This window comes from Sceloporus occidentalis, unplaced genomic scaffold (assembly GCF_023333645.1).
Source record: "Sceloporus occidentalis isolate IW3139 unplaced genomic scaffold, rSceOcc1.0.p SCAF_5, whole genome shotgun sequence".
Lineage (NCBI taxonomy): Eukaryota > Metazoa > Chordata > Lepidosauria > Squamata > Phrynosomatidae > Sceloporus > Sceloporus occidentalis.
Genome location: NW_028316985.1, coordinates 28,761,029 through 28,786,894, shown reverse-complemented (window position 1 = coordinate 28,786,894; position 25,866 = coordinate 28,761,029). Strand labels below are relative to the sequence as shown.

At 39.1% G+C, this 25,866-nt stretch overlaps 1 protein-coding gene across 3 annotated transcripts; it reads right to left on the bottom strand.

The window, feature by feature from the left end:
* Positions 1-1,128: 1,128 nt before the first annotated feature.
* Positions 1,129-23,481, bottom strand: TCP11L2 (t-complex 11 like 2). 3 transcript variants are annotated; one of them, XM_089528032.1, is made up of 11 exons: positions 23,421-23,481; positions 17,802-17,851; positions 16,800-16,938; positions 16,324-16,459; positions 14,818-14,938; positions 11,914-12,134; positions 10,523-10,659; positions 10,083-10,273; positions 7,486-7,667; positions 7,155-7,327; positions 1,129-4,236 (listed from the first exon to the last, which is right to left on the bottom strand). In XM_089528032.1, the coding sequence occupies exons 1-11, from the start codon at positions 23,479-23,481 to the stop codon at positions 3,992-3,994; spliced, it is 1,656 nt and encodes a 551-aa protein (XP_089384158.1). In that variant the 3' UTR covers positions 1,129-3,991. The 3 variants fall into 3 exon arrangements, with proteins under 3 accessions (XP_089384158.1, XP_089384156.1, XP_089384157.1); XM_089528030.1 differs by lacking the exon at positions 17,802-17,851 and adding an exon at positions 18,344-18,400 and having other exon boundaries at positions 16,800-16,956; positions 23,399-23,426; XM_089528031.1 differs by lacking the exon at positions 17,802-17,851 and having other exon boundaries at positions 16,800-16,956; positions 23,399-23,459.
* Between the last annotated feature and the right edge of the window lie 2,385 nt (positions 23,482-25,866).

Genomic DNA, 25,866 nt, shown 5'->3' with positions numbered 1-25,866 from the left:
TGTAAATATATATACTGAGTTTAGGAAAGTGTGAAAAGGGAGAAATCCATAATGAAACAATTGGGAAGAAACTTTGCCCTCTCTTCTCCTTTGCTGAGTCTATAGAATGCAAACAACATTTGCATTTTGAACTCAGTTTGTGGCAACTAAGGAAAAGGGGTAAGAGGAGAGAGAAAGCAAGACATTTTAAAAGCAGATGAGAAAGTAGGATGGCAGAGGATTAACTGAGGCTCTCCTTCCCAAATCTGGACACTTGGAAGGTATGATGGAATCCTAGCATTTGGAGTTTTATGAAGTACAGTGCACCTGTGTTATACACAGGTGCGTTTTAAGCAGCTTCCAGCATACCATGGAAGCTGCGACGGAAGGAAGGGAGCCATGCACTGGAAGGAAACAATGCCACTGCGGGTATGAGCCCCATTCATTTGAATGGGACTTGAGCATCTGCTTTTTTTCCCTTATGCGGGGGTGTGTGTCTGGCATGGATCCCCTGCGTAAGGGAAGGGTGCACTGTATTTTGAATTCACTCCCATATAGCTCCACTGTCTCACTAAACTACAAATCCCAGGATTACATAGGATGATGCCGTGGCAGTTAAAATGCCATCTATGCAGTGTGACCAGACATCCTCCTTTCCCAGGACATGTCCTACATTTTAACTTTCTGTTAAAAGGAGGAATTTCAAAATGTCTTCCATTTTAAGCATGACCACTGATTTACATTTATAGTTCTAGCTTTTTGGTAATGTCTTACATTTTTCTTGAATGTCCTACACTTTGTGGTGTCTGTCCTCCTTTGCAGTTTTGAAATCTGGTCACCCTGCATCTTCATGCTATAATAGTGCAGTATGCAAGAAACAATATATTGTAATTACCTATCTCTTACCATCCGAAGTGTTTCTTTTTTAAGTGGACAATTAATTTCCATTAGCTTTACAACAGATCTCCAGGTAAATAGGAGAACTAATAGAAAACTGTATTATTTATTTTGAATTGACCTTTGGGACTTTCCTTGGAGACATGGTCATGGGGACTGTCTTGATGAATGCCTGCACTTCAGAATTTAATCCATTATTGCTCTCCATTCTTTGTGTTACTGTTTTGCCTCCTACTTTAATCTCCATGACACTTTAAAATTGAAACAGAATTTAATTGATACAAATATTAACACAAAAACAAGCCAGTTACATAACAATATCTTGTTTTCATTGAGCCCTGGTAGGGTTGAGGTGGGGGGGAAATGAAGCTAAACATATTTGGATAAAAAACATGCAAGAGGAACAAATTAATTCAAGATCATTAATCTGAACGCTGAAAAGGCTATGAACATTAAGAAACATTTAAAGATTGCTGAATGGACACAATCATGCTATATAAAATGCCCTTTTCAAGTCCATATATAAAATCACAAACCAAATATTGCTTCTTCTTAATCCTCTACATGAGCATTTTCCACAACATACTGTTGAATCCAGACTAACTTGTTTGCAATTCATCCTCATTGAAATCCTTAGGACTTAAATTCCAATTAACCTGGTCCCAATGAAATCAGTGAGCCTCATCTACAAGTTAGCTTGAATCCAACCAAAGTTCAGTGAAGTCACTTCTTGGGACCATAACTCCCAGAATTCCTTTGCCAGCATGGTCACAGAAAATGTAAGGTTCTTGGACTAGAACTCTTTAAATAGTTAACTTTTCCTAGGTTTCAATCTATCCCAGAGTTTCTCAGGTAAATAAGAAACTTGTGGAGATATTTCTGCTGCACTTGATCTCCCTGCGTAAGTAGAGTGTGTTTTAAGAACAACAACCAAAGCAATACATACATGCACAACCCCACCATAAAATAATTACAATTAGGTTTCTCACGGATGTTTACAGCATCGAGGTCCAAAATATATTAGTCAATTCATTCATTTTCTTTTAAATAAAAAGAAAATAATAAAGAGTTCCCTTATTTTAATTTGGGACAGTATTTGCTTCTTGATACAACTCATCTATGTACTCAAATTCTTATGGTTCTATAAACTATGGAAGCAGAACTACACATTGTGTGGACTGGAAGCATGATCCTGATTGATCTCACAGAAGCACCTTCTGTGAGTGAAGTTCCATGCATGGGAGGTTCTTCTACCTGAGCCAGCACCTTCCTTTCTACCTGCAGCACAATCCTCCCCATTCAGGAAACTGCTTCTCCCAGCCCACTCCCAGCATGATTCTTTTAGCATGCATATTGCACTGTGATAGCTCTTCACAATGGAGTGTTTCTAAAAACAGATCAATTTATTTTTTAGAAGCCTGGACAATACATTATTTTTCTTTTTAAGTGGACTGAAAATATTTCAGAACAAGGCAAGAACAGATGATGAACATTAAGTTCAAAAGGCATCTTAAGAGCTGTGTATTTTTCAGGGAGTTGCTTTAAAACCAAAGTTGTCTGGTGCTAGTAACTGTGGCTTCAATAAAGTAAACAACTGTTGAAAATGTATTTCCCACAGAATTTTGTTCTTTTGATTAATCCTATGGAAAAACCAGAATTTACAGGGAGGTGGGGGGGGGGGGAAGGGATGAGTTTACTTTCCAACTGGAAATAAGCCTCAATTTGGGGATGAAAATGCAAAATATCCTTTAAATTTTAAAAATAATCTAGTTATCTATTCTTTAAAAAATTCAGTTGCATATAAAATTACAGTGCTTTTTATATCCAGGTACCTCTCCCCCCCCCCCCAGCTTTTTTGGTTCAGGAGCACTGTAGGATCAAGGGCATTCTATGGTACTCCCAATGTAATTTAATCTTATTAATAACAGAAAACAAGGATATAAACTATCACTAGGGAATATTTATAATCATATACAGTACCTGCAAAAGTTGTTACACTTAATGAGTTCAAATATTTGCTATTTGAAAGAATCACAGTGAATGAATGCATACACATCCTAAAAGCAATTTTTTGTTCAAGTTATGATTCATTGTGGTACAAAAAGAAGGACTGTATGTCCAATGTATTCAATCCTTCTGCTTTCAGTAATCAGAAATATATAAATATATGCTATATTTTTGCATATATATGAATAATACTGCAGGTTCTCAAATAGTCTGCTACATTAAAATATTCCTCTGCCTTCAGTACAAATTATGCAATTAACCTAGTTTTAGGAATAGGGGCTGAGTTGCAGTGGATCTGTTTAAATCTCTTGAATGTTGAATTAGGTTTTTAAAAACTATGTCAGTACTTTGGGTCAACAGGTTTATTCTCAACACATCTGAATTGCATGGCATTTATTCATTAAGAAGAGAGGATAAAGCAGAATCCGAAAAGCAAAAAGTGTCTAGGAAAATTTGAACAATACTATTTGTCCTTCTATGCCCGACTGTCCATCTCACTTGCCAACTCATAAGCAAAAGAGGAGTACAGAAGGCATAATAACACAATTTTATTAGCAAGCCACTTTAGGAAAAGAGTATGAATTAAGGGCCAAATATTTTGATTCATATTAAATCTCAGCTATAGAAAGTTTGTTTGACTGCAGTGTAGTTGCTAAAGTATATTAAACATCTGAAAGAGGCATTTGTGGCTAATCAGCAAATATTTACTCCATATATGTAGGAGAAAACAATTACATTAATCTAGTGCAAGAAAAGTTACATCCATCTTTTTAAAGAAAATTAATCTCTTCAAATATAAATGTTTGATATAAATCTAATTGTTAGTGCCAACAAGAGCAGACCCAAGACCTCAATGAGTTTCATATAACTGCTGAGTTACAAATGTCTATCTAGTTGGGTCTAACAATGTGATCTAGAGTTACATTTTTACATTTAGGAACTTTGTTTTAATCCAGGGGAACTTCTATTTGGATATAGTTTTTACAGTCAAGTCCATTTAGACATGCACATTTATCTTTCTCATTAACAGTGGTAAGTTACACATGTCTGGAAGGATACAAATACAAATCAAGATATAAATACTGTGAAAAAGGAAGGACCAAATATTTCAGTTAGTAGGAGGTGCAAGTTCTGCTTTGTTGACTTCAGCGTTGCCAAAAAGCAGTTTCCGAAGAATATTTGCATAGAATGGTCCATACACCTGTTTATTCAGATTAACAATGTTGGCATACTGTGTCCCAATGGTCTGTATTTCAGCCTGAACCACAGCAAGGCCTCCTGGAACTGCAGGCATAGACTTTTGGAGGCATGGAGAAGCAAGCAAGCTCTTCATGTATAAATGAATTCGTTTATCTGAAGACAGGGGTGCAAGGAGAAACACATAATCACACAATTACACTGTCCTCTGTCATCGTTCAGAAGAAATAGCATAATAATCAAACTTTAGAAAATATATTTATCACACAACACTTGCCAGTGTTGGACTAGAACAGACAGCATTTCTCTGGTTATCTGTTTATGTGTTGGTTATCTTGTTGAGGACTACTGAGACTTGCAATGCCACAGCCTCTGAACAACTCAAGATTATTAAACTGAGTGACAGTAATAGACATCAGTTGGTTAAAAATATCCTTGCAGTGCATATAAAGTCTTGAAAAATTATATAATATATCACATTATTGGTTAATGCAGCCCACGGGCAATCTATGGTTCTCCAAATGTTACTGGAGTAGCACTAGCATTGCAGTGGTGGGAATGCTGAGACCTGCAATACAACATCTAGAGGGTTACATTTTCCCCTCTGCTGATCTATGGACAGTGAACAAGGAAAAGCTATGAATGTAGGAGACCACTGCAGGTGGAAACCAGCAAGACTCCACAACCACAGTTCCAGTTCCCAGGGAATGCTTAGGTGCAGGTCTGCATGGATAGGCCTCGCCAACCCAGTTGTCTCGTGCCTAGCACTTGGCTATGAGACTAGGACCCACTTTTACACATAGACTTTCTTCACATGCATAACACATGGAGAGAGGATACAGTTACTCCAGCATTATTTTTTGTAAGGATAGATATTTTCATTTTCTGTTTTCTTTAAACAATTTTAAGTCCAAGTTTACAATCTATTCTACACTATGGCCTTTGGGAGGTTTTTGCCTTTCTTGTTAGGCTAAATATAAAGTCTAAGCTTTAAATGCTTTGAAGTCAGAGAGATTACATTTTTCTGCATAGAGAAAATGTGGAATGGGGGTTTAAGAAATAGTGTCAGGATGTTTCCCCTGGCCTTCCCTACTACTTCTTACTTCTTTGATTGTTCCATTGCATTTTTGCCCCTGCCTTCAAGTCATTTCTGACTTATAGTGATCCTATAACTCGGTTTTTTAGAAGCTGAGAGTGCGCAAATCAACCAAGGTCACCCAGTGGGTTTCCATGACCAAGTGGGAAATTGAACCCCAGTCTCTAGAGTTGTAGTCCAATGCTGAAATCATTACACCATGCTGGCCGTTATAGCATACAAAAAAGTTAACACAATTCACATTCCTACAAGCCATATGCCCAGCACTGTGGTGTTCCCTGTCATGTTCCCTCTCATTCTCCTGGTGGTGCAGTGGTTAAATGCCTGTACTGCAGCCACTAACAAACCATAAGGTTGTGAGTTCAATCCCAGCCGGGGCTTAGGATCAACTCAGCCTAGTATCCTGAGGTCACTAAAATTAATACCCAGCTTGTTGGAAGTTATTAGCTTAGAGTTGTAAACTGCTTAGAGACTGCTTAATGTGGTGTGAAGCGGTATATAAATGATGCTGCTATTGCTATTGTGGAACTTTCTCAATGGCAAGGCATGACAGGCATGGGAGCATCCCACTGTAATTTCCTTAAATGAATGTGAGGAGTAACATCAGCCATTTCCCCTATGTGTACCCATTGCACCCACAGCAGATTAAATAGCTTTGCCACATCTGAGGAGCCGTTTTGGCTTTTACATCTCACTGTGGGCTGCACCCCCTCCCATTGTTGTGTACTGCAGAAATTCAGAGGCATAACAGCAACTGTTATGTAGGTACATTCTCCCCATGTCTTTTAAATGGTCTTTTGTGCAAAAACAAGGGAAGCTGGAAGTGTATGTTTTACTTTAGGACACGTGTACTTCCAGGAAGATTACTAACTTCTATTTTCTAAAAAAAACACACACACCTTCCTTCCTGCAGCTGCCTTGCTGAAATATGGTGGCAGTGGGTGCACCCAAAAGAGCTCTCTCACCCACTACCATCCTGTTCAGAGAAGCGTTCCCAGGCATTGTGTGACTATTATTTGCTATTTGACATTTTTAATTTGTTGCCTGTTTTATTGAACCGTTTGCTGTATTGTTATATAATATTATATGTATTATGGTATTATTTCTTAGATTGTACACCATGGGCAGATTTACTCTTATCTATTTTATTGTTTGTATGTACAGCGCTGTGCAAATCTACAGTGCCATATAAATAAAGCATAATGATAATAATAATAATAATCTGGAATCTTGCTGCTAATAGAGTTCCTGACTACATCATGTGCACACTGCACAGAGTGGTTCCATGCAGGTATTACATGAATGCATGGAGGGGAACAAACTGGATCTCAAAGGCTGTATCTTTTTGTGTTGCTAATGGAATTTACAGTTTGCTTACTGGACTGAATCTTCCAGTACCCACATGGCCTGAAGGAGGAGGGGTCCACCTTCTGGATGAATACGCTTCTATAACATCTGAATTGAGGACAACAACCACAACATCTTGATCAAATGCAGAGCTATCAATAATTTTCTTTCTTTCTCCTGTTTTAACACTTTTGCCTGATGAAGAAGCCAGTGAAGCTTCGAAAGCTTGCAATATGTATAATGTGCCTTTTAATTGTGCCAATAAAGGTAATAATAATAATAATAATTTGTTTTATTTATATACCGCTATTCCAAAGATCATAGCGGTGAACAGCAAGTAAGCTAATTAGCAAGTAAGCTAATTTGCCCCCAACAGTCTGGGTACTCATTTTAGCGACCTTGGAAGGATGCAAGCCTGAGTCGAGCTTGGGCCCTTTTGCTGGTCTTGAACTCGCAACCTTGTGGTTTCGAGTGAATGGCTGCAGTACAGGCATTTAACCACTGCGCCACCAGGGCTCCATTGTTTTGTGGATTTTGCATTATACTGTACTTTGCTATTTGGCCAACACAGCCACCCCTGGATATGTTTTATTTAAACATTTAGTATGTAAAAGCATATAATGCTGCTCACCAATTAAGGAACTGATAGGATTGTCTTCATCAACAATATTGCAGAGCTGACCCACTAAATTTGCTTCAACTTCTTTATTCAGTGGTGCAAACCCTCTCTCAGTTAGTGACTTGTTTATTTCACTGCAGGTCTGAATACCTATTGCATTAAGAGCGTCTTTTAAATTAAAAGTCCTGCCAAAAAAAGAAATAAATAAATAAAAGTGGGAGCAGGAAAGAGAGAAAAAAGTAAGTTAGCTCTATCAGAATATATACACACACATAACTGATGTACTCTTTAATAGTCCTCAAAGCTCAAGTCTGTGCATTAGTTGTCTTTTTTAAAAACTTACTTCTTGTTAATTCCATCTAGTAGCACAAATGCAATACTCTTTTGTTTTTCAACAAAATTAGGAATGCCTTCAATAACTGCAGCCAACATGTTGCTTGTTATCAGAGAAATGCATGCTATAATCTTCAACTGATACAATTTCTCTGATAGCTCCTGAAGGCGGCCTTCATCTGTCATCAGCGTCTGGAACAGATGTTTAGAAAAATGTTTAATTTATAATAGCTTAACCTCCAGTAAGATTTAATATGAAAACATGTTTATAAGAAATTCAGTTTCTTGCCAAAGTTGTTCATTTAGTCAGGGTGAAAATGGCTTGTGAAGACTATTGCTATCAGGAATCATATAGTATTCACACATACAAAGTCTGTGCTATGAATTTTCATGCTCACTTTTCTCTCTGAATATTCAGAATAATACAGTGAGCAGTGCCTCCACCTCAACTATGTTTGCCTTGATAAGTCAGTCCATCAGCTTCTATGGAGTAAAAGGAAATAGCCCATTATAGAGTCATGTATTTCATTCATAACAACTACCATATAAAATTTGGGACATGTATATTTGTAATACAAAGGAATATTAAAAGAAATACAGTGGGCCCTTGGTATCAGCTGGGGTTTGGTTCAAGGCTCCCCACCCCATGGATAACAAATCTCTGGATGCTCAAGTCCCATTCAATATAATGTCATAGTAAAATAGTGTTCCTTATTTAAAATTGCAAAATCATTTTGGGAATTTATATATTTTATTAAATACTTTCAAGCCGTGGATGATTGATCTGTCGATAAAAACCCCATGGATATGGAGTGCCAATTGTAAATGCATAGTTTAAAAGATATGTCCTGGCTAAGGCAGAAAAACTCACTAATGTGAGCTGGTTAGTGTACTCTAAAAAGGGGAAATTTCTATGGGATGCAGACACCTTTCCTAAAGAATCTGCTTCTGCCAGATGAGGTTGGGGAATGTCTGGGCCACCACATAGTTATTTGACCCTTGCCTGTTGCTGCTTATAGCATGTAGCCGCCGTTAATTTTGACCAGAGTCAATCTCGGTCGACTAGGTCAAAAGCAGAAGTAAAATCAACAAAGGCAGTGAAAAGGTCTTTTCTATCCTTTTGGAAGTATTTTTGAATCACGTGGTGTAAAACAAAACACTGATCTAGTATAGATTTACCCTTCCTAAACCCAGCTTGTTCTTCTGCAAAAATGTCGTTTTCCATAGCCCAGACCTCTAGTTTGCCTAACAGGTATCTTGCATAGAGTTTAGAGATGATATTCAATAGGCTGATAGGTCTAAAGTTTTTAGGATCAGCCATAGAGCCCTTTTTATGGATAGGAATTACAATGCTCACAGCTCACCTCTGAAGAATTTTCCCGGACTGATTTATATAAGTAAATAATGAAGCAAGAGGTGGAGCCCATGTTGTTATTTGCTGTCAAGCTTTGACTGATGCTGACCCTATGAACGAGAGACTTCCAAAAGCTCCAGTTTTCAACAGCTCTGTTCAGATTTTGCAAACTCAGGGCCATGGCTTCTTTATCATTTTTTCCAATGACTTCTCATTATATGCCCAGTGTACAATAGCCTCTGTTTAGTCATGCAGGCTTCTAGTGAAATTATGATAAGTAGGCAAGTGGAATTGGTTAATTGATGATAAATGTCTCATTATGATAGAGGGTGGTCCCAACTAGTAGTGAAGTGTCTAATCCCTGGACTCTTAACCAGCAGTTAGAAGACAACTCCATAGATTTTAAGAATTCTTGAACAACAGTAAATATTGCCTTCTTGGCATATGACTGCTGTGTGAGTCCAGGCCTTCTTGGATGAGAGTGATGATCTGAATCTAATTCTTTCTTGTTTAGGCCTCAATTCACTTCACTCTGATTTCTCTATTACATGAAAATCCCACCTTCCAAATTGAAAATAGAATAGTGCTTAACATGGCTAACAATATATATAAAATGTTTTAATTAAATAATAATAATCTTATCAGATAAACACACACCAAGAAGAAAGAAATGGTAGCACCCACAAAATTGAAATGTACTTCAGCAAGTAGTTAGCGTCAACGTAAAAAAAAAAAGAATCTGAATTTAAAAAAACCTTTCCTTGCCAATGGAAAAAGAAGAGCTGAAGTTTGCCTAGCCTCCCTGCTTCTCCTGCGGACATATCATTTTGTGAACATATTTGTACTTAAATCTCTTTGAGAGCAATTCCTTGATGTACGACAGGGCACTAGAATTAATCTGGAGATTCAGCCTTCCTCTCATGCCTCTACAATCCAACCCACTCACTCACTTCAGAAAGCCTACTTTCATTACAGAGAGCCACGATACAAGCTGGATACAAGCTATTACTGTCAAAGAGATGAAGAGATTTTTTTTAAAAAAAGTCCTTGGGTTTTACACACCTCCAAGTTGACTCCAATTTACAGCAACCCTATTATAGGGTCTTCTTGGCATTATTCAGAGGTTTGCTATTGCCTTCTTATCTTAGACTGAGAAAGTATGACTTGGCCAATGTCTCCCAGGGAGTGAAATTCTAGTCCAAACCACTGCACTATGCTGGCTTTTTGACAGTAAGCAAAATCTGTGTTTTTACCTCAGGGATAGCTTTTGTCTGGTAATCCCACCGCAGTAGTTTCAAGTAGCTATTTGTTAGCACCAAAGTAGGGCTCAGATTTGGTTTAGAGGTCCCATAAGCACCAGGAGGTGAAGATATTTCACAGGAAACAGAAGATAATTCATCCTGAATAGACTCTCTTATCCATTCTGTGGTCAGGTCCAGGGCATCTAAACGGTACAATACAAATGAAAACAGTAGAGTACATTTCATAGAGCTGAAGGTAATGTGCTCCAGATATTTTCACATAACTGAACAAATAACCTTATTACCTTTTCAACTTTTCCCAACAATAGCTAGGGAAAGGAAGATATAAATTTACCCATCCCTTGGCCCTCCTTTTAGCTATAGCACAGGGGCACCTCCTTCTATCACCAGACTACACTGACTACATCCTCTTATGGAAGCAAAACACATACTTGGTGTTTCTTCAAGTATATCTTGGAATTTTGCTCTTTCGTAATCCACCAGGTTACGTTGAAGATGAGGTCTAAGATTCTTAATAGTGAAATTAACCATATCCATAGTCATGAGATCCAGAACACGGAATATTTGCCTGAAAGAATACAAGAAACAAGTTTTCAACAGCTGTCAAGTATGATGGGAAGCTTGCTTACACACTATTAGGCAGCAATCCTTTCCAACAGAATGCAGATACACACACTTATCTTAATGTCCCAGCAGTACAATTTCTTAGGGCAACCTCTCCACCCAGTGAAAAACCAAGAGATAAAATGTGGAACTATACTACTAATATTAGAAGCTTACATGGAGAATTGTGCATTTGTTAAATAATTCAAAGACTCTATTCAGTAATCTACTTAAGTAGACATGTAAAGAGGGGAGTGGGGTAGCCATGCACTCCTCCAGTGTCACTCTCCACCTGACAAGAGAATTGCCTCCTCTGTTAATGGTTTGGGTAGGGTATCATAAAAGAGGCTTTCCTCTTCAGGTTGTTGCTCATTGAGTGAGCAGTGACATGGCAGAGGGGTAGTGATGGTGTGTGCCCCACTGTTTTACTTAGATTAGTGTATGTTTCAATAGGGTTAATGTATACAGTTGGACATATTTTTTATACATGGAATCAACCATCCATGGCCTAGAAACATTTAAAAATAGTACAAATTCCAAAAGCAAACCTTGTTTTTGATATTTTATATAAATGGCACCATTTCACTATGCCATTGTATTTAATGCTACTTGAGCATCCACGGATTTTGGTATCCACAAGGGATCCTGGAAGCAAACCCTGGTGAGTACCAAGGGCCCACCATATTGTATGCATATCTTCCAAGAAAATCCCATGATAGGTTCGCCTTTGAGTCACCCAAAGTCAGAAATGACTTGAAGGCACATAAGAACAACAACAACAAATATATAGCTTACATTAAATTTTCACAAAACTTACTGATCAAAACTCACTTTAAATAAAGTGCTTGGAGTGGACACTATTCGATTGCATTGGAGATAAGTTAGTAGCTGTCTCCAGTCCCTAAACTGGCTGGAGATGATAATGCAACACAATTACAGCACTATAATTATTATTCCATGTTAACTGCCATACCTGCATCCTGTGGAATCCTGGGATTTGTAGTTTGGTGAGGCACTACAGCTCTCTGGCTGAGAATTCTAAATACCTCTCCATAAACTGCCAATCCTAGAATTCCATAGGTGAACCCTGACAGGGTAATGTTTAATCTGTCTCTAAACATCAGGGGTTTGTTGTATGTTTTTAAATAAAAGTACACTATTTAGGCAATCTTCATTTTGGGGAGATAAAAAATCAATATTTTAAAAAGCAGACACAAACCTCAACAATGCTACAATATCCCCAGTAGCTTTTAATTTGTTTACATCATCATCCCTTACTGGAGCACACAGCTTCCCCATGGTGCTGATGACATAGTTTGCAAGGCCCTGGATGTCAACTGCATTGTGTTCAGCCTGCTGCCTTATGAGGTCTGTGTCCAGGACTTCACAGATTTGACTTCGCAGTCTGTTAGCACCCGGATTCAGGAAAGAAAGAAGGATCTGCAACATTAAAAACACAAACCAGTTAAGATTTACCACATGTAGTCAATGGTCCACAAAGATCTTGAAGGTCTTACATAACTTAACAGAAGGAGGAGAGGCATAGGGCTCCTGTTCTTCCAGTAGCTGAATACTGGAAGAAGATCCCCCAAATGTGGTTTCATCTCATCTCATCATACAATGTCAGAATATCCTAGCTTCCGTTGCCTGTCTACTTTTGCATGGCGGGGAGGGCATTCATGTCAGTAATGTCAAAATAATTTTAAAGAAAGACAGTACTATACCAACACATGTTGCTTTACAGAAAGCCAAAGGAAAGGATTTTGGAGTGAAGTGCTATAAGCATGTTGATGACTCTCAGCCCTGTTTGTCCTTGTCACTGGAGTCAGTTGGCACTGTGCAAGTGCTGAACCAGTGCCAGATGCTGTAATGGGCTGGATGGAGGCCAATAAACTGAAGCTGAATCCCAGCAAGATGTGGATTTGTGGATTAGTGGTTCTCAGGTCCCTGAAGTGTCTAACTAACCTATCCTACACTCCCTCTGGCAGAGCAAGTGTGTAGCTTGGAAGTGCATCTAGATCCATTTTTGTCATGGAATTCCATGTAGAATCCTTGGCCCAGAGTGTCTGGGATCAGATTTGGACTCTCCACTAGCTACAGCCCTTCTTGGACAAGGATAACCTAGCCACAGTTGTTCATGCACTGGTAACCTCCCAGTCTGATTACTCTACTGCATGTCAGGCTGCCCTGAAGATGATATAGCAAAATGCTGCAGCAGCTAGTCTGCTGGCTGGAATAACATATAGACAGCATATAACACAAAGGAATTGCACTGATTGCCAATGTTTCTAGTCTGTATTCCAGGTTCTTGTGATGACATTTCAAGTCTTAACTGGCTTGGGACCTTGTTATTTGAAGGAACACCCCTCATTTACATATGCCTGCTCAAGAAAAGTCAGGTCTGCAGGTTTCCTTTGTCGCTCATGAGTGGGAGCAGTACACTGCATAAAGACATGGGAAACAAACTTCTCAGCTGTGGCATCCTGGTTGTGGAATGGCCTGCCCTTGGAGGCCCAATTGGGACAAATGCTAGCTTCATTAATCCAAACATCAAGAAAAAAATATGGCTTTTTATAAATGCCTATGCTGCCTGACTAATTCCAAAATGTATGTGCATGTGATTTTAAATTGTTTTAACTTGTTAATATGCTTTTAGTTTAAATTACTTTTATTGTTTTAGATTTTAATTTGTTTAAATTATTTTCATTTACATGACACCCTGAGATCCTATGATACAGCATGGGACATTACATTTTTGTACAAAAGGAAAAGATGTACTGTAGTGGTTAGAGTCCCAGACTCAGTTGATGTGCTTTGCACATAATTTATTTAGAAGCGGTATCCCCTTGAGTAGCGAAAGATGTCTGTTTGTAACAGCACAATTTTCTCCAAGAATGCATCCTGTATTTACTGTGCTTTGGTCATCAGCTGGAAACCATGGGTTGAATTCTGACAGCCCAGAAAGGCATCCAAATGGACAGCTCTGTATTTTTCCTACTGCCTCTGGTTCTTGCTAGATTTTCCAGAGTTTGATAAAATTTATTTATTTAATGACAGCTCCTAGAATTAGGGATGCCATATCCCGCCTGGGGGCGGGACATCTCGGTTTGCCACTTGTCCTGGGTTTGCCTCCGCTCCGGGTTTTGTTAGGGTGCCACTGTGGCGGCGCCTTTGGCCACCGTTACAGCTGCTCCTTCGCCACCCGGCCACAAGCCCCGCGCTTCCCCTGCACCATGCACCATGCGCTTACTGTTCTGCGCAGCCACGCGCAGGGCTGAGAAGAAGCTCTTTCTCTTCAGGCTGGCTGGCCAGTCTACCCAGGCCCCCTGCTGCAGGAGCCTGTGACTGCTAGCAGGGGGCGGGGCTGTTCCAGCTCCAGTCTCCCCCATTGGCCAGCCAGCCTCAACAGAAGTAGCTTCTCCTTTTTCGTCCCTCGGGCGGGCCAAGGGCTGGAGAGGGCTCCTTTTCTTTTTCTTCCCTTCTTTCTCTTCCTCTTTCCCCTCCTCCTCTTCCTCTAATTTTTCTTCCCCTCTTTCTCTTCCTCTTTCCCTTCCTCTTCTTCTTTTTCTTCCCTTCTTTCCCTTCCTCCTCTTCTTTGTCTTCCCTTCTTTCTCTTCCTCTTTCCCTCCCTTTTCTTCTTTTTCTTCCCTTCTTTCTCTTCCTCTTTTCCCTCCTCCTCTTCTTCTTTTTCTTCCCCTCTTGCCCTTCCTCCTCCTCCTCTTCTTTTTCTTCCCCTTTCTCTTCCTCTTTCCCCTCCTCCTCCTCCTTCTATCAGTAGGAATAATGCCAAAATGTCCTCCATTTTGAGCATGCCTAAGCAACATGCATTTATATTAATGCTTTTTTAGTTGTTCGCGTGTCCTCCATTATAAAAATATGTCCTACATTTGGGGCTAAAATTTGGCCTACATTTTTTTTTACATTTGTCCCGGTTTGGAGGTTGACAGTTATAGCAACCCTATCTAGAATCCCCCAGCCAGCACAGTTAGTAGCTGAATTCTGGGAGCTGTAGTCCAAAATGGTAACTTTTTCTAGCTTGGAGCTAAGTTAACAAACACTGAATGTATAACAACAACCCAACATAAGAGAAAGAAGGAGTAATCATAGTTTGTTAAAAACTTACCTCTTTAATTTCTTCAAACAGCTTAATAGCATGCTCATATTCAGGAGGATCTTCATTCAGGTCTTCCTCCAAGCGATCCCAGAATGCTTGGTGTACAATTTGTTTTACCCTTCCAGGTAAGCTGAGGGTTTCAGGAAGAGAAAGTAAATATAAAATAAGCAAAGTATTAACTTTTATACAAATCAGATCACACTTCTTTGATTGCAGGGAAGATTCTGCATTTTTATTAACTGAAAGGTCTGTATGCAATTGCTATAACATATGCAAAACAGTCTTACTATGATAGGGCCCCAGGTAATAAAGACTATTTCTGATGCAATCGGAGTAGGCAAAGTATTGCCCTTCAGATTGGAATGTAGCCCCAATCATAATTAGCCACTACTGCCAGTTGTGAGGGATGCTGGGAGCTGTAGTCCAACAATATCTGGGGAACTGTACTTTCCCACACTTGTGACCAATAACTGTGCATGTAGTTCCAGTTAAGCCCAATCAGCCACGGCTGATGATATGCAAGCATATTTGTTGCTTCAGTTGTTTGGATGATGATATGTGTGCAGCACCCAACATGGTTGATGGTAAAGGACTCGGCACTCTGGTCCAAAACTCTAAACATATAGAGTGAAACAGACACCAGCATGCAATGTATGAAAATGTAAATTTTAGTATGCAGGTCTTCCTTTTGAGACAACTTGAAATGAAATGAAATTTTATTATGGCCAATGACCAGCATAAAACAAGATAAAAGAGTACAATATTATACAATGCCCAATAGAAAAGAAACAAAACAATGCAAACGGTACAGTACAAATACAATAGGAATACAGCTTGGAGGATATAAATTCAAATAACTATATAGAGTGAAATCCCTTCAAATACAAATACTAGATGAGATCAATAGAGTAAAAATTAAAAATTAAGACACCATTTTTCTTCTACAAGCTATTGCAGCAATGCAAAAACTTGCCACCTTGGTTGTAATCCCTGGCTGCTGATCAGCCAGAAGGTAATCAATGTAAAATGTATCAGGTTTACCTGGTATGCTTTGTAAAACTGGTGCTATAAAACAACACTGCAGATCCCAGTAAAAGGTGCAATACAATAAAACATGCCCCACTGTTTCTTAGATACCTCTGCTTTTAACTCATACTATGCCAATCTCACGGTAAAAGTGGATGACGCCACATTTAAGCAGTGGATGATGTTTTTTTTAGCTGCCGGACTGGTAGAGTGAATCTATTTTAAGTATGGAAGTTTTAGTATTGCTTTACTTGTCTTAATTGTACTTTGTTCTTACAACTTGCTTCTTGGCAATTCAAGACTGAAACATACTACATACATTTCTTGAATAAAAGTCTCAAAATAATTGCCCATCCCTGAATATGAAAACCTTTGCAAAATCCCCAGAATGCATGCCAACCATCTGAGACTTGCCATGATTTGAGTTGTTTTAGAACTTGTTCCTGCAGAAGCAGTTTTTGACATTGTTTTTAACAACCTGTAGGTTACCTGTTCTGAGGATGCTCTGTGTGTTCCATGTAGAAATTCTCATTTACAGCAATTTCATGAGCCAGAGTCAAGTTTGACAAGTTTCTAGCTGCTGCCATCATTTCATCAAATGTAACCACTTGAGGAGGACTTGTTGCTGAAATAAAGTGAAAAAATCCATCTGAAAATGCCTAGAAGATGGGAGGGTGGGGAACAAGAAGCTGTACTTTTCGTTCAGTATGGTGAATTTCAATTAAGTAGCTTTCACAATCTCTGCTGTTATAAAACTGTTCTGGGTTTCTTGTTGCTGATCACCAACACTGCAGGGAGGAGCATAAGAAGAAACCTTTTTGCCCTCAAACTGCAGCTAGCCTAATTTTGATTGAAGCATCTCTAGGCCATTGCCCAAAGGAGCAAACATGTTTGAAAAACTGCAGCCCTCAGGTGATGTGAGTCACATGCATCTCATATACTAGCAGCACATGATGTGAGCTTACATGCTGGGGAGCTTGGCTTGCTTGAAGAATCACTGGTGAAACTTTGCCTGGAGTATTCAGAGTCACTGGATGAGGAAGCTGTGCTTTCAGAGAACCTTGAAGAATCACAGTCACTGTTCTGCTCGTTGTTGAGAGGCATGTTGATACACACACAAATCTAGATAAGGAAAACGGAGGCAAAACCAGGTGATTCAATCTGCTTTAAAATATAAATCTAGTTTTGAAGGGTACTTTGACATCGAAAATGCTGCACTTACTGAAAAGCTAAGTCACATATTTCAATTATACTGAAAAACATGAATGCTTATCTAAATACAGTTAGTTTCTGTCTGAAGTTGAATCAGGTAGTAAGATTACTAAGCATATTTGATTTTTGATTTTTAGCTGCCATATGCTGTACACGTTTTCATTGCCTTATGGGGTGGGGGGAAATTAACAGAGCTAAACTACAAATTTCATTGAACTATACCATTCTGAGGCTAAAAAAAACCCCTCGCTGTTATGTATATTTTCATAAATATAATCCATATCTTCATTATTATGAAACCACTAGTGTATATAATGTCTTCTTGGAGAATGACAGAGACAGGTTTGTATACCCAAAGAACTTAAAATTTAAAACAGATGGTGAAGAATTTTTTTTAAAAAATCAGGGAAAAAATAAAATAAGATTATGGACAAGCCCTTTTACACAAGTCAAAGATGGTTACAATTTTACAGAAGCCTTTTCATGATTATGCTATGCTGGACAGCATGTCATCAATGAGGTAACAGATTCCCACATTAATATGATGAACAGCATTAGGTAATTTTATATACTTGTCCACATTTGACATATGTGCCATTTACCAGTTCATAAATTCAGCTGGCCCATTTTAAGCTCATATCCTCACATTTCAATAATACATTTATTTTTAAAGCAGAGGAGCAAAAAAATAATAATCAGTAGCTGTATTCATTGTGGAGATAAAGAGTAAAAAAAGCTATACAGACTGGTCAAATATTTTGCTGCTTGAGGTAAAGGATAAGATACTTTCCCAACATCTCTGCTGCTGGGAAACGAGTCCAGGGTGGAAACTAAGTGCTACCAACCCATGGAAGAGTGAAGGCATTTCTCTCTGAACAGCAACACATGTTTGTGTGTGTGCATGTGTATGCACAAAGAGAGCATTGTTGCATTTCACCAACTGCACCATTGATAATCCAGCCTTGATTTCACTTCAAAAGCATCTGAGGAAGTAGACTGAAGTCTACGAGAGCTCATGCTGCCAACTTCTTTCTTTCAGTTAGTCTCAAAAAGTACTACAATCAGATATATTATTCAGATAATGAGTAAGGCATCATTTGAGGCATCAACCACACCATCAGTAAGGTAGAATTCAAAGATATAGCTGTGTTAGTCTGTACAATCAGTATGTAGAGAGATCTTGTAGCACCTTTGAAACTAACTGAAAGATGCTGGCAGCATGAGCTTTCATAGACTAAAGTCCACTTCCTCAGATGCAGTACCATCATTAAGGATTAACCAAAAACCTTATACCTACCTAAGAAAGCAACCTTCAGGATGGAGCTATCACAGCTGTGCAGAAACAGATGCAGTTCTAAAAAAACAAGAAAGTGACCCTCCACATTTATACAGTACTTTAGAGCATTATTGTGCAAGAAATCCAAACTACACATGACAGCGACACTTTTATTAAGCCAACTGAAAGGCACAAAATATATAATGCTAACTTTTGATACACCACTGGCTTCTTCATTGGGCAAAGATGGCAGCAATCATGTGGAGGAGAAAAAGTGGCAATTAGGGTTACATGTCTGCATCTTGCTTGAGATGGTTGCTTAGTGTTGTTAAGAAGATATTGAAGGAGTGTTAGAGCCATACCATACTGAAACAAATTGTCTTTGTTTCACGTCCTCTTAAGGACAATAAGGAGCTCAACCTTATTATAGACTCAAATCCAGTCTTTCACAGGAGTGTCAAAAGCCAGAGAATCAGATAACATGAATGGCTGCTCCCTGGCTCCAGGAGATAGACTCATGTATGATTCTAGAAAACACCATGATAGGTTTGCCTTATGGTTGACATAAGTCAGAAATGTCTTGAAGGCAAACAACAATAACATCAGCAACAAACGGTCAGAGACAAACAACCCTCACTCATATTCAGATCTTGGAAAAGCTGCAGAATCCTCCAGCAAGAATGGACAGTGATGTAGTCATATTTTTTGATGTAAGAGTGCTCATCCTGATATTCTTCATAGCTACACCCATCTTAGAAGAGTCTAAGAGGTTATCTACACTGCATAGTTGGCAGTAGTTTAATACCACTTTATTTGTCACAGTTCCCACTAAAGATATTCTGGAATTTGTAGTGTCATGAGAAACTGAGAATTCTCTGATAGGGAGCTCTAGTGCTCTCGCCTGTTCTCCAGCATTAGAGCTCTTTAGCTATAAATAAATCCTATTTTTATAGTTTTTTGTGGGGTTTTCGGGCTATGCAGCTGTGTTCTGGAAGAGTTTATTCTGATTCCTGAACAAAATCCTATTTTGTTGTGTGTCTTCAAGTCATTTGTGAGTCTGACCCCCTAAGATGAACCTATCATAGGGTTTTCTGAGACTGAGAGTGTGAGACCAGCCAAGATCAGCCAGTGGGTTTCCATGGCTGAATGGGGAATTGAACCCTAATCTCCAGAATCTCACTGTCAAACCACTAACCACACTGGCTCTACAAATCCCAGAATTCCATGGGATGGAACCATCAGGGTGTTACCTACTGTATTGTGTGCCTTCAACCCATTGACTTATGGCAACTCTCAGACACACCACAACTGCCTCACTACATAGGCAGTTCCATTAATCCACACAATTACAAAAGTGATCATTAAAAATAATGCATTGTTGCTAGAAAAATTAGCCTGCAGCTATTGGGAAGTTTAGAGCTAAGCTCCCAGGAAACAGGAAAGCCTTAAAGCAGGCTAGTATGGCATGGCATCACTTAAAAAGTCCCAAGGCTTTGACCAAACCACAGTGCTTAAGCCAAAGGCAGAGCAGCTCTTTCAACTTGAAGCCTCAATTCAGTTTCAGAAAAGTGTTTTTGTATTTTTTAAGACTATTGACTGGCTTCAGCAGCAGGCAGAACTGAAAACAAAGAACAGGACCAAAAACACCAGTATATTTTAGCTTTTTCTTCTTATACTTATTTTGCCCCATATTGGAGACAAGGCAGCTTAAATGTTTTTGAAATAACAATAGCAATATTGTACAGCTAAAAACATACTGTACAACATAAGTAAGTCTTAAAAAGGAATTAGAATATTCACAGTATTAAAGTAATTTAAATACACACTTTAAAAGGTAAAAAGCCATTAAAAAGAGTTCGTTTAAAACAGTGGTCCCCAAACCTTGCTCTTTAAGGGATTTTGGACCAGTTCCCACAATCCCAGATTACTGGCCAACATGGCTGAGGCTTCTGGAAGCTGAAATCCAAAATGTCTTAAAGGGCACAGTTTTGGGACCACTGGTTTAAAACAATACATCACCCCTAGCCTATTCTTTAAAAACTGTTTGTTTTAAAAGTTAGAGTAAAAAGGGTTATGTCTGACAAAAGAAGGACAACAAAGAAGGGCCATTCTGAACTCCCTCTGAAGGGAGTTCCAGAGTCTGGGGCAGCCACCGAGAAGGCCCTAGCATATGCCCGCACCAATCAGGCTTGTGACCATGGTAGGACTGAGAAAAAGACCTTCTAAACTCTTACTGCCATTGGCTGTGCCTTAGGAGAAGCATTTCAACCTTTTAGTATCAGGAAGGAAAGGCAGGACAATGTTGTGCTGTCGATGCCACCAAATAATAGTGTCATGTGTAGGGTTCCAGGTCAGGACCATCCCAGGCCCTGAGATTTTAGGGCTAAAACCTGAGATTTATAGATGGAAACCACTTGTGATATCACAGGGATAGGGGCTCTGGTAATGTCTTCAAGTGTGATACATTAAACATCAACCATAGTTTCACAGCTCACACCATTCACATAAAAATAATTGTGCCTAACAAATGAGGAAAATACATATACACACACTTCTCAAGGCAGAGCTCTTGCCCTGAGATTCTTCCCCCTTACCCTTGATCTAAGATTTCTGGACATATGGAAAAGGACATGGCCACTCGGGGAGGCTTGAAGGGCTACATCTGGCCCCAGGTCCTCTTCTCCTGGTTCCATAACAACATTTCAAGCAACAGCAAAAGATACAGTATTTAAAAAGCAAGCTGCAGCATTATTGGCCTCACTGAATGTTTGACAACATTTAACCACAGTCATATAATAGGCAGTCAACTGACCAGTAAATTTAAATGATATGAAAGCCTCCCTTATTGTTGTGTGCCTTCAGGTCATTTCCATCATATTTTGCAACTCTTAGGTGAACCTATCACAAGGTTTAGTTGGCAAGATTTATTTAGAGGGTTTTGCTGTTACCTTCCTTTGAGGCTGAGAATATGTGACCTGCAGAAGGTCACCAAGTGGGTTTCCATGGTGGAGCAGGGACTTGAGCACTTGTCTTTTAAAGTTTTAGTCCAATACTCAAACCATGCTCCAGAGAGTTCAAAATGAGGAGTGATTTGAGCAAGCTTCTGTTCTTTAGCTATAAAGATGACACCAGCATTCAACCTTTGGGGAACCAGTTGTTTGAAATGCAAATTACTTTAATAGCTTACACTAGTATTAGGGAGCTATTTATTCTGCTCAGGACTTAATGTGGCAAAATCACTTCCTGTGCTGTGGAAGAACAAATACTTTCAGGGCGAGTCAGGCAGCCAAAATAAATGTACTATGCACTAGAAACACGTGGAGGACAGGAAGCAAATATGTCATCACCTCTTTAGACAGTCGCTGGGCAATTGCTCAAACTATTTTATGCCAGTGTTCCAACACTGTTACCGTACTTGCATGAAACACTGCACAATTGGACTTACATGCCCCAGTTAAGATATCTTGGCCTTATTAATTCCAACTAGATTTTGATTAAATGGAAATTATGTAAGGGCTGACTTACTAAGTTTACATTAATTTAATGGTTTTACTTTGATTGGATTGAATAACTGGATATAGGCCTTTGTACAGAAGCAAGAACTTTCCCAAGTATCCCTTTATCCCATATCCCAAAACAGAAATTTCACAGATTGTGGCAGATGTCTTTTATTTCAAAATCTCTTTTGCTCCACAGCACTAAACAGAGCATCAACCACAATTCATATACCCTCTGTTTTGATGCAGTTACCCTACCTAGATTGTACAACCCCCTTTTGTCTCCAACAATGCAAGGTCTTGTATACAGTACAGCATTTCCACAGCATTGCCTACTCCTGACTTGCAACATCACTGGCAGCTGCAAACTAACTGAGTTCTTCATTGTCATGAAGACATTAAGCAACTAACTTTATTCTTAGCATCTCTTCTCCAGTCCTAATGGCAAGGGGAAGGAATTTCATGGCAAGAGGACGGTCTTGTAAAATAAGCAAACATGCATGTATGTATGTGTACTCATTTGTTAGACTTAAGAGGTTTCTAATTTGAATGGCATTATCTGAGCAGCTATGATTGACGCTTCAGTTATCCTGCTTAATTACATCACCAGGAGCTTCCCCTTGTAATGTCAACCTTGTAACATAACTAGGGCCATCTCTTGTGAGATCCCAATACATAGTCCCTAGCTCACAGGTTTTGTGAGTAGTCCAGGGTAGTCCAACATCTATTCCAACACACAGATAACTAGTTTGTAGAAACATTTCCCTATGTGCTATTTCATTATGTCTGGAACTTTTCCCTCATAATGTATTATTACATCGAGTGAGTCCCAACTTTCAGTGTGGTAAATTACTGCACAAATACACTAGACACAAATACACTTTCTTATCAATCAAAGCTAGGATCAACATAGCTGGCCAAGCAATTGGGGCATTTATAACTGATTTTAACCTTTTATGTTTTGAAGATCTTTCAGAACTTTATCTGGCCATTGGATGTTAGGAATAGGGGTCATTTTATCTGTTGTACAGCTCAATAAATTAGAAAATTAACAAGCATACAAATTCATACCTCACAGATGAAGACAGCCAATTTTTTTTAAAGGCGCCATATGTTTAACCCAAATGACATGAGCTAGATACACTTTAGGTGTCACAGTTCCACTGAGAAATCAACAGAATCCTCCAGCCAACAGGCCACTGATCATGCCAGCTTAGAGGTTCTAGGAGCTACTATCCGAAACAGTAATTTTTCCGAACTTTGTAAATCACATAGATTGGATAATGGGGGAAAGAAGTTAGAACCTGACACTGAATTTCACAACCTCAGGTTTATCCTTTTTTAAAAATAAAAAAATTGTATTACTGTTTGCATTTCTCCAATATATGGGAAGCCCTATAAGCTAACTAAATATGTGAAATAAACTACTTAAAAACATGAAGAAGCAAGTGCTACAATTTTTTTAGAACCAACAGTGGTATGCCTATATATATATATATATATATATATATATATTACATCAGCCTAAATTAAAAACTACTTAATACACGAGATAGCTTCTCCTTCTCCCCATCCTTACCAGTTCATGCGTTGATCCTCACACAGATTCTGGTGCAATTCATTGAAGGTTATGCTTTCAGTGTTTTGTGCATTTAAATTCATTAAGAAGGTGCTTGGTAGATCTACAGATTGAGAGAAAGAAATATTTATGAGCAAAGTTTGCAATTCATTTGTGCACTGCTTTGTCAATTTGCAGTAGAAGTGAAGAGGCAGGGATGGAATTCCTATGAAAGTTAAGGCTATGAACCCCTGCAGCTGACACTGTTAAAAGAGTTGTGGGTACATCTATATTCTATCCATCAGGTACAACTTCTGAAGTAATATCTATTTCTGTAGCTGTCTATACCCTTGCCAACAGGAGTACATCAAGTGCTTATGCTGGTAGATTTATTTATATCATTTGTCACTCATACCTTCAGTTAAAAAAAATACCCCAAGGGTGGCAAGTACAATATATAAAACAGATTTAATGTGGATTGTCCACGAGGAAGAGATAAACAAACTGAGACAGATTTCTGTTACAGGGGCATATTTTCATCCTAAAACGAGTAGCACAACACACTGACCAACATCAGGAAAGTTAGGAAGTGTCATGAATGACCTACTAATCAAACCTAAAGGTTCATACCCCATGCAGTAGTCTCTGATATACAAATATACAACAAAGGGAGACCACATACCCTCAATGTTTCACAAATGGAAACCATGACGTGTGTGGCCAAGCTACATCAGAATGTGGTCAAGGTGTCACACATGGTAGAACGCACCAGCTAGGAGAAAAGGGCAAGTCTCTTCTCTCCTCTTCCCCCACCAAATTACTTAAGTGCAAAGCAGCCCTTTTTCTTCTTATACAGGTGCAGTGGTTAAGTGTTTGTACTGTAGCGACTCACTCACAAATCACAAGGTTGTGAGTTCAACCCTAGCCAGGGACTCAGGGTTGACTTAGAATGGTTTAGTGAGGTCACTAAAATGAGTACCCAGCTTGTTGGGGGCAATTGGCCTACAATTGTAAACCACTTAGAGACTGCTTAGTGTGGTATGAAGCATATATGAAGCTTGTGGTGTATAAATGAAGGTGCTATTGCTCTGTACCAAGTGAAGTCAATGGAGGATGAAAGGGGGAAATGAGAGGGGGAAAGAAAAACTGGGACATTTTTAAAGCAGCCGAAAAAGTGGGATGACAGAGAATTAATTGGGAATGTTCCCACCAAACTGGGATAATTGGAAGGCACAAGACTAAGACAGCACTACTCTTTGAGCCCCAGTATGGCTTCACTATCATCTCACAAACGGCGACATCAGTTCCTTCTGAATGTGCCTAGCCATTAATACTTTCTAGTCGACTGTGGGCTTTTTCTTGAGCAACATTGTTGTTGCCCTTGGAATCAAGTTCCCAATCCATTTGCCTCCCCATTTCCTCTGGAAGGATTACTTGGCTGATGACCCACCACACCTTTCCCCAATCCTCTTGACTTTCCACAATACTTTTGGTCCAGATCATACCTCATACTTCATGGTAGATGCTCTGTGTCCTAGACCTCCCTTTGTCTCCAGTCTTCAGTCTTTCCTTTTATTTCTTGTATCTCAGTTTGTGCAACCTGGTTGCTTTTAGTCTAACTATAGACTTGAATGACAGACATCTCTCACAGATGGCTTTTGAAATCAAGCCAAGGACCACTGCCTGCCGATGGGCTGCATTAACCAATAATAATGTGGATTATACTGTATAATTTTGCAAGGCTTATATGCACTGCAAGGACATTTTAATCTATTGACTTATTCTGTCAAGGCCAATTAGTTCACTAAACTTGAATTCTCCTGGATGATGGATGAGAATCATGATGTGTCCCTCCAGCTTTTCTTGAACTGCAAATGCCAGATGCTCCAGCCAGTCTAGGCAGTGGTGGGGAATGCTAAGAGTTGTACTACAATACCAGTTGGAGGGCTGCATGATTTCCACTTCTGGTTTAGGTTTGCTTAACCTTCCTCCACCATATTGTTTTCTATATCTACATTTCTATATCTACATAGCAACACCCAAAGTTGCTATGAACCCCTTAGTGGGGAGAGAAGGAGAAAAGATTATTTATATAAAATGGATGCCCTTATTAAGAAGTTGGAGATAGACTGAAAGAGTCAGAGTGCTAGAATGCGGGTATCCGGAAACACAGGAATTGTTTCCCTGAAGAAAAAAAAACTGTATATGTTTGTTGAAGGATTTTTGCTTGGAATGCTGAGCATGTTGCTTAAAATCAGTGCAGGATTAAATCTGACTGGCGACAAAATAACCTACTTCTGAGCAAGCATGTGTTGGCTGTAATCAATCCAGAGGAATGAATAGGACCTGCAACAAAGTATTACCATTCATGCTCCAGCACAGAGCTCCAAAGTGGGTCATTCACTCCATTCTCAGTGTTGCTTTTCCACATTACACTCAACATCCCATGGCTATTGAATATACTCAGTCCTAACTGGGAAGGTTTGGGA